The sequence below is a fragment of the Musca autumnalis genome, unplaced genomic scaffold (genome assembly GCF_047663935.1).
Source record: "Musca autumnalis isolate F117 unplaced genomic scaffold, ASM4766393v1 scaffold_2, whole genome shotgun sequence".
NCBI lineage: Eukaryota > Metazoa > Arthropoda > Insecta > Diptera > Muscidae > Musca > Musca autumnalis.
In genome coordinates, this window is record NW_027411755.1 from 210,733,025 (window position 1) to 210,742,725 (window position 9,701).

Consider the following 9,701-nt stretch of genomic DNA (forward strand, 5'->3'; position numbering starts at 1 on the left):
CAGAAAATGTCAATTCAGCAAACTTTTTCAATAGAAAAAGTAATTTTATATATGCTTTTCTATGGAAAATGTCACTTCAGAGGACTTTTCTATAGAAAAAGTAATTTCAGCGAACTTTTTCTAATGAAAAAGTCAATTCAGCGATTTTTTTCTAATGAAAACATCTATTCAGCAAATTTTTTCTAAGAAAAACTCAATTCAAGTAACATTTTCTGTAGAAAAAATCTAATCAGCTAACTTTTCCTATAGAAAAACTCAATTCAGCTTACTTTTTTCTTTAGAAAATCTCAATTCAGCTAACTTCTTGTATAGAAAAACTCAATTCAGCAATCTTTTTCGATGGACAAAATAATTTCAGTTAATTTTTTCTACACAAAAAATTAATTCTAACTTTTTTTTAATAGAAAAACTCAAATCAGATAACTTTTCTATAGAAGATCTCAATTCAGCTAACTTTTTTCTATAGAAAATTCAACTCTAATGAAACAGTCTATTCAGCGAACTGATTCTATACAATATGTCTATTCAGCGAACTTTTTCTAAGAAAAACTCAATTCAGCTAAGAAAAAAATCAATTCAGCTAACTTTTTCTATAGAAAAACTCAATTAGGCAAAAATTTTCTGTAGAAAAACTCATATCAGCTAATTTTTTCTACAGAAAAACTCAATTTAGCTAACCTTTTCTTAGAAGAACTCAATTCCACTATCTTTTTCTATAGAAAAACTGAATTCAGCTAACTTTTTGTATAGAAGAACTCAATTCAGCTAACATTTTTCTATAGAAAAATCAACTCTAATGAAACAGTCTATTCAGCGAACTGTTTCTATACAAAAAGTCTATTCAGCGAACTTTTTCTAAGAAAAACTCAATTCAGCTAAGAAAAAAATCAATTCAGCTAACTTTTTCTATAGAAAAACTCAATTAGGCAAAAATTTTCTGTAGAAAAACTCATATCAGCTAATTTTTCTACAGAAAAACTCAATTCAGCTAACCTTTTCTTAGAAGATCTCAATTTCACTATCTTTTTCTATAGAAAAACTCAATTCAGCTAAATTTTTTCTATAGAAAATTCAACTCTAATGAAACAGTCTATTCAACGAACTGTTTCTATACAAAAAGTCTATTCAGCGAACTTTTTCTAAGAAAAACTCAATTCAGCTAAGAAAAAATCAATTCAGCTAACTTTTTCTATAGAAAAACTCAATTAGGCAAAAATTTTCTGTAGAAAAACTCATATCAGCTAATTTTTCTACAGAAAAACTCAATTCAGCTAACCTTTTCTTAGAAGATCTCAATTCCACTATCTTTTTCTATAGAAAAACTCAATTCAGCTAAATTTTTTCTATAGAAAAATCAACTCTAATGAAACAGTCTATTCAGCGAACTGTTTCTATACAAAAAGTCTATTCAGCGAACTTTTTCTAAGAAAAACTCAATTCAGCTAAGAAAAAAATCAATTCAGCTAACTTTTTCTATAGAAAAACTCAATTAGGCAAAAATTTTCTGTAGAAAAACTCATATCAGCTAATTTTTCTACAGAAAAACTCAATTCAGCTAACCTTTTCTTAGAAGAACTCAATTCCACTATCTTTTTCTATAGAAAAACTCAATTCAGCTAACTTTTTGTATAGAAGAACTCAATTCAGCTAACTTTTTCTATAAAAACAATTCAGCTAACTTTTTCTATAGAAAATAAATATAGCTAAAGCTATTTGGGTGAAATTAATTAAGAAACATTTCTCACCTTATTATTCCTCCCTCTCATGCTCTTCTTCTTACCAAATTCCCAATATTTCGAATTTTCTTGCTATTTGTTGTTGTTGTTCCAATTAATAAAATTCATATTTTTATGATCAGGCGGCCAGACAACCAACTATGTTTGTTTTCCCCTTTCCCCTCAGTTTTCTTTACATTACTTAAACATGTTTTCCACATGGAATAACTAATGTCTACTCCCTTCCTTTTCAATATCTTCCTCGTCACATTCACAAAAAAAAAACAAACAGTAGCAACATAAAGTTATTGTCTCCATTAATACATTGTCGTTGTTGTTGTTTACCACATTTTCATTGTCCATCCATCGATGTTGGCCGACTGACTCTGTCCATGCTCATATGTTATTATTATAATGGAGGAAATGAAAGAGGAAATTCCCTTTCAAAATGAAAAAGAGGAGCTTTTAAATTTAATTATTGTTTACAGCACAGGTTGTAATCTCATCTAATTAAAAGTGTTTTTGGAACACTCTCTATTAGCTACCAATAATTATGTGCAGAGTAATTGTCGGATAGCCGGTAGAAACATCAAACAACTCGACGGCGGCAAGTGTTTAGATAAGAAATCAAAAGGTATTACCCATTTAGTTGTGCAAATGAAAAGTTGGCCTTTTGTATGGAGATTATAAATAACTTTAGTTTATGACAATATGCTTGAGCGAGCAAGCGTCTGAAATATAAAGTGTGAAGCATTATGGTGTCATATATTACAAGAAGTTATGACGTTGTATGACGAAATGTTAGAAGAGTCCTATATTAGGTGTAAAATGGTGTCGAAGGGGATGTATATTTTATACGAATAAATTGTTTCCCAAAGATAAATGGAAACCAGACCGTTTAATTGCCCAGAAAAAAATTTAAGGCCTTGGTAGTTTTCTATCAGAAATAAAGTAAGCAAGAAAGCCATCTGCTTTTGTACCGAGGACTTTACAATTGCTTCAGCATATTACGCTAACAAGGACAAATTTTCACTCCTTTTATAGTATTTCCAACCATTTTGGATAATGTTGTAATCATTTCTTTATTTATATAATTGTTAGGTTATTTGGATAATGTTTAAATATAATTTGCTAATATTAGAATAAAACACCTTAAATATTTTATTAGTTACAGACAGTTATTTATTACAGTTATTTATTACTTTATTCTTTTCTTCTTTGACAACAATGTCGTTGCCATTCGTTTTTATGGGTGTTTGGTTGATGATGTTGCCATCAGTTAATGATAATAACGATCAGCTGTTGAATTAGCTGTCGTTGATTCAACAGACGACTTGAATAAAATTTGCATCTTTGTGATTTCATTGAAAAAAATCATGAAATAATGCGACTCTAGATCAAGTTTCCCACTACAGCATTTCATGATAATACTATACTATGGAACTCGATATAGTGAAGCATAATTTTATGATTTTTTTCAATGTGGACCGGGACTTATTGGGTTGCTAAAATTTTCATCTCATTTTGGCCAATAACATGTTTCCTTGTAGGGATAATTTGGTTGTTTTCTTTAGAATAAGTCTTTTCCTTCTAATCTTGTATTAATTTCCCTTCCTTTGTCTTCTTCTTTTCATTTTAGCCCGCACATTAACCTGCTACTGTGATGGCAGTTGCCCAAACAACATTATAAATGGTACATGCGAAACCCGGCCCGGAGGATCCTGTTTCAGTGCAGTTGAAGAAGTTTACGATGAAATCACAGGCACCTATGAAGAAGAACGGACATATGGTTGCATGCCACCCGAAGAGAGTGGTGGTTTTCTTATGGTAAGTTCAACTCACTCTACCCATAAGGTATTTCATACTAATCTCACTTTCCTCTTCTTTTCTTCCCTCCCTACAGTGTAAAGTTGCCGCCGTACCCCACCTGCATGGAAAGAATATCGATTGCTGTGATAGCGGTGATATGTGTAATCGTAATCTATATCCTGCCTTTACACCCAAACTTACCACACCCGCCCCCGAATTGCCAGTTAGTTCACAATCTGTCCATTATTTGGCCATGATTGCCTCGATGATCATTTGTGTCTCCGCCTTTATAGTCATTGTGGTCATCGCCTGCATGACATTTAGGCGAAGAGAGAAACTGAGGAAACAACCACGCCTGATAAGCAGTATGTGTAATAGCCAACTCTCACCACTGTCACAAATGGTTGAACAAAGTTCCGGTTCGGGTTCAGGTCTGCCGTTGTTGGTACAACGCACTATTGCCAAGCAAATTCAAATGGTCCGTCTGGTTGGCAAGGGACGTTATGGTGAGGTTTGGTTGGCCAAGTGGCGCGATGAAAAGGTCGCCGTCAAGACCTTCTTTACCACCGAAGAGGCTTCATGGTTCCGTGAAACAGAAATCTATCAAACGGTATTGATGAGACATGAAAATATTTTGGGTTTTATTGCTGCCGATATCAAGGGTAACGGTAGCTGGACTCAAATGCTACTAATCACCGACTATCATGAGAACGGTAGTCTCCATGATTATTTGTCCACCTCGGTAATAAACCCACAAAAACTGCAATTGCTGGCCTACTCCTTGGCCTCGGGTTTGGCCCATTTACATGATGAAATCTTTGGCACCCCCGGCAAACCGGCCATTGCCCATCGCGACATAAAAAGCAAAAATATTTTGGTCAAACGTAACGGCCAGTGTGCAATTGCTGATTTTGGCTTGGCCGTAAAATATATTTCGGAATTGGATGAGATACACATTGCTCAAAATACCCGTGTAGGAACTAGGCGTTATATGGCTCCCGAGGTTTTGAATGAAACTCTAAATCCCCAACAATTTGAAGAATTCAAACGAGCCGATATGTATTCGGTTGGTTTAGTTCTCTGGGAAATGGCCAGACGTTGTTATACCGCCAAACCTGGCACCAAGGCCACAACATGTGAAGATTATGCCTTGCCCTATCATGATGTGGTGCCCTCAGATCCCACTTTCGATGATATGCATGCTGTGGTGTGTGTCAAGGGTATAAGACCGCCAATACCCTCACGTTGGCAAGAGGATGATGTGCTGGCCACTGTGGCTAAAATCATGCAAGAATGTTGGCATCAAAATCCCACAGTGCGCCTGACGGCGCTGCGTGTAAAGAAAACACTGGGTCGTCTGGAGCCCGACTACATGGACTGTCCTATGAAAATTGTGTAGATTTAGTTTTGAGTTTAATGGTCTTCGTATATATTTTTTTTTCAATAATTAATTTAATTAGTTTTGTTTTAAGTTGTGTAATTTAAGAAAAATTTGTAGTGGAAATTTGATAATTTTATAAATTAAGTTTCTTTTTTTTTAATTAATTTGAAAATAATTTTTTTTAACATTTTTAAGTTTTGTAAATTATATCTTTATTTGTAAAAATTTTGAAATTTAATTTATTTCTGAATTGAATTCATTTAAAATTAGTTTTTTTTTAACTTTGTAAAATATTTGTAATATTTTTCATGACTGACATTAGTTTGTCAAATACATGTATACATATTTTATTGGTAATGAAAATGTAGACAGATTTGTGGTGTAAATTCTATAGGGAAATTGATTTATTGGAATACTTTTGACATCTTGAGATGTCCTTGCGGATATAAGGTGAATAAAATATTCTGACAGAAAACATAAGGAGTGGTTAAGACAAAGAGGTATGAAGAAGGGATTAGTTGAACTTGTAGTCAAGGATGACCCGTCCCGTAACCCCTTAAGGCTCCGACAATAACTAGCAGGGTCGCAGGATCTATAGAAGATAAGAAAGAGAGAGAGATATGCAATCTTATGAGCATCAAACAGCCCTCGATTGTTTCAATCTCTTCCTCCATACCTTCACATAGCCCTCTCACTTCACGCCTCAAGCATTCTAATCACCCCATTTACTGCTACCTTTTGCGAAATTCTTGGGACTAAGATTCGCTAGGGTATTTAAAAAGAAGAGTACGCCCTAGCCCATCCATAAAATACTCGCAAAATCAGCGTAAATGGGGTGAACAAAATGCTTGAGGCGTGAAGTGAGAGGTGAAGTGTGTCCCGAATGTTTTTGTCCTCCCACTTGTTTGTCATAGATCTTATGTAGCAATGACCAGAGATGATCCTTATAGCAATTCTGATATCTGATTTGTGAAGTGACAGAAGGGACAATTTTCTCTACCACTAACTTATTGAGTTTGTATAGGAAGAAAGAAAGCCGCGACTTGATAATATCCTCCACCAGAAGGTTAGGTTGGGCTATAAGATGTACAACACCGTTGATTGTTGGCAGCCATTTCACTCCGGGACCAGAAGTGGGGAAGGAGAAAGAATGAGAACGACAGTAAATAGGTAGCAGGGGAATAGCTTTAATATAGAGATAGGGAAGAGAAAGGGTGATTAATTGAACTTACTGTGTCTAGGATGGCCCACCCATTAGCCACTTAAGGAGCTCCAGCAAGAACTCAGCAGGGTCGCAGGATCTATGAAAGATAAGTTAGAGAGATGCAATCTTATGAGCACCAAACAGCCTGTGTCTTTTGATTTTCAGTCCAGGACACTGAGAGAGAAGGTTCTCGATTGTTTCAGTCTCTTCCTCCATATCTTCACATAGCCTGCAGTACTCAATGTGTTTGTCTTTCCACTTGCTTGTCATAGATCTTATGTAGCAATGATCAGAGATGATTCCTACAGCAATTATGATATCTGATTAGTGATGTAAGAGAAGAGACGATTTTCTCTGGCAGTAACTTATTGAGTTTGTCTGTGAAGAAAGAAAGTCGTGGCTTAACAAAGTCGTCCACCAGAAGGTTAGGTTATAGGATGCAGCGGTCTATTGTGCTCATCCTAAAAAGAGTTAAAAAGGGGTAGGAGGGCGTCAGGAAGGGATGAGAATAGGAGAAATGTGAGAAGAGAGTAGATATATCAAAGATGTAGAGAAGAGAAACAGACAAACAGCCTGTGTCTTTTGACAGATAGTCTAGGACAACGACAGAGAATGTACTCGATTGTTTCAGTCTCTTCCACATCTTCACACCTCCTGCAGTACTCAATATTGTTGTCCTCCCATATATCTTATGCAGCAATGGTCAGTGATGACCCCCATATAGCAAAGTCTGTCCGGCCATATGTGTACGGCTTTCTCTACCTAGAACTTTTTGAGCTTAACGAGAAAAAACAAAGCGTTGGCATGACATACAGTCCTCCACCTGAAGGTCATGGGACTGGGAACATCGTCTTGATAGTTTAGCAACTGCTACTACCTGCAGACTCTATCATTCCCACTATTAGCTCTAAAGCTTTCAAAACTGCAAAGACTTCGTCTGCCTGAAAGACACTGCAGTTGCCGTTAAGTTTACGCGAGCGTCTGATGTTCAGTTCTTCAAAATACACGGGGAAATGGATAGGCTATTAGAAAGTGACCCATCAAAATGTAACATCCATTCTACAACTTATTAAGACTGATTAAATGTTTTTAGAAAGGTCTTAGATTTAATAGAGAAGGACCCTAATGCATCTCCACGTATACCCTACCTGTAAACTCTCTTACTTTTAGCACTGCGAAGGCTTCTGCCTGAAAGTTACTAAAGTTCAGTTTTTCACAATACACACCGGCTGCCGTGGCTTCTTCCATTTTCGACCCATCAGTGGAAATGGATAGTCTGTAAGGAAGTGACCTGCCCTCAGTGTTGCCGAATTTGACGATTTATCGTCATTTTGACGATTTTTTGGCCCAAAATTGAAAATTGACGATTTGACGATTTTATGGTCCAAAATGACGATTTTTCACTTAGGCCAGAATTGCATGAAATAAAAGAAGATAACTACATATTGACCAAAATTTCACGAAAGATTTTAAGCAAAACAATGTTCCAAACTCGATGTTTGAGCTTTTTTAATGCAATTTCCAGACGGAATGGCTATATTTAGGCACATATCTGGAATACAGGTATTTTCATAGTTTTTGCCCGACATTCAAATTACATCAGCTGAAAATTTTCGTTTAGTTTTGTTAATGGATGAAAATCTTCCTTGAAAACTTTTCGAGATAAAATATTAATTGTATCTATTTTGTTGTAAAAAAATATGAGTCCAGCTTTATTAACTTCCTATTAATGCCGCCGTTAAGCTGTCAAACAGTTTTGAATGACAATTTTTATCGATTTCCGACTGCCCAACAACCAAAATGTACGTGTAACGACAAACATGGGCGGAAGGAAACGATCATCTACTGAGTGCTGTTTTTATAGCGGTATTTAAGTGATATTGGGTTAGATTTATTGCTGTGGGTTGTATATCTTATGTTGCCAGCCTTATTCCCAAAATTATCAGCGAAAAATCGCAATAAACGGTAACCAAACCGAGTTTGGGACTATGTTGACGATTTTTTGACGATTTTCCAAATTTTGATGACGATTTGACGATTTTTTGACGATTTCCGATCAAAAACTGTCGGCAACGCTGCCTGCCCTGCGCCCAATCTTTCCTGTCTGCGATTATTATGACCGATGTGTCAAAGTCCAGAGTTGGTGAAATGAGTTTTACTAGTGCGAATTGCATCAGTTCGGACAAAGTAGGAAAAAAAGTTTCCTCTAAACTGCTTAGGCAACTATTCTAGTTTCTAGTCTATCAAATTCCTTTAGTATCCCATTCACGACCAGAAGCCACATCAAAAGTGATAAGACTCGTCCCTGTGGGGTACCTCTAGTGACTGACCTGCTTACAAAACTCTCTCCAATGCTTGAATTGATTAGTTTACTTTTCAGCATTCTATCAACCCAATTAGAATAGATGGGACAATCAGAAGCTCTAGAGCAGGATGGATGGATTCGAGTCATACATTTTGATCTCCATTGTGTAACGCAGTTTCAATTGTTTTCCCTTTAACATAAACATGAGGTCGCGATTTATTTAAGATTTTATTTCCAAGACAAGCATTCTTAAGTGGGGTACAATAGAAAAGTCTCCTAACATTGAGTTTCCCTATAGAAACTGTTCCACAAATCTTCCATATTTTCTTGACCATTTATCATTTTTTGCATTTTGTTTATTTGTTTATGTACAAAGTCATTTCATTTAACTATTAGTTTTATATTAAAATAAAATATGCATGACATTATTAATAATTAATTAAATTAAATTTGACATTAAAATAGATTAAGAAAAAAAGTAATTTAAGACAACTTTCAAAACGAATATTTAATGAATTAAAATATATATACAAAAAATTAACAACTTTATTTATGGCTTTAAAGGAAAAATTTAATTTTTTGTTTGTTTTTTTTTATGATATTAAGTTATAATAAAATAACTTTTAAAACATAGAAACTTTCGAAAAGGCCTTAAAAATAAATTTTTAAAAAACTAGAAAAAAATAGCTGAAAAAAATAAGAAAGAAGTGCCAGTTTTTTTGAAATACAAAAACAAAAAAATCAAATTTTGCTACACAAACGAAACGAAAGCCTTTAAGAAAATAAAAACATAAAAACAAAAAATGCCTTAAAACTTATTTACACAAAAAATTGCCTTAAAACTAACAACATAGGTCTTAAGTAACAAGTTTTGTTGTAAAAAATATAAACTGCCTTGTTAATACATAAGAAAAAGGCAATTAATTAACTAATACATAACTTGTAAATAGGTTCCAAACATTTTTAATTTAGTTTGTGTTTTTCAATATTATTTATTATTATTTTTTAAAAATATTAATAAAATAATATTTAATTAAAATGTCTTCTGCAAATTTAAAAAATATATTTTTAAAACTAAAATATAAGTTTACAACTAATTTAATTTAAAAAAATGTTTTTTTTTTGTTTTCTATTATTTTAGATTTTGTAAATAGTATGTGTACGTTTTGTTTTGTATTTTTTCTTTTGAATGTAAAAATTGAAAACAATGCTAAAATGGTAATAATACTTTAATCGAAAATCAAATTATATAACTTATAGTTTTGTATTTTATATTTTGTTTCTTCA

At 34.0% G+C, this 9,701-nt stretch overlaps 1 protein-coding gene across 9 annotated transcripts in view; it reads left to right on the top strand.

The window, feature by feature from the left end:
* The window catches only part of tkv (serine/threonine receptor kinase thickveins), a 723,071-nt gene extending 713,953 nt beyond the window's left edge, over positions 1–9,118 (top strand). For 8 of the 9 annotated variants that reach the window (XM_073970747.1, XM_073970748.1, XM_073970752.1 and 5 more), the window contains 2 exons: positions 3,355–3,542; positions 3,619–9,118. In XM_073970747.1, the coding sequence (XP_073826848.1) occupies positions 3,355–3,542; positions 3,619–4,923 (1,493 nt within the window). In that variant the 3' untranslated portion in view covers positions 4,924–9,118. Of the gene's footprint in view, positions 1–3,019; positions 3,262–3,354; positions 3,543–3,618 lie in introns of those variants that run through there. The other variant, XM_073970755.1, reaches the window with a different exon arrangement.
* The last annotated feature ends 583 nt before the right edge of the window (positions 9,119–9,701 follow it).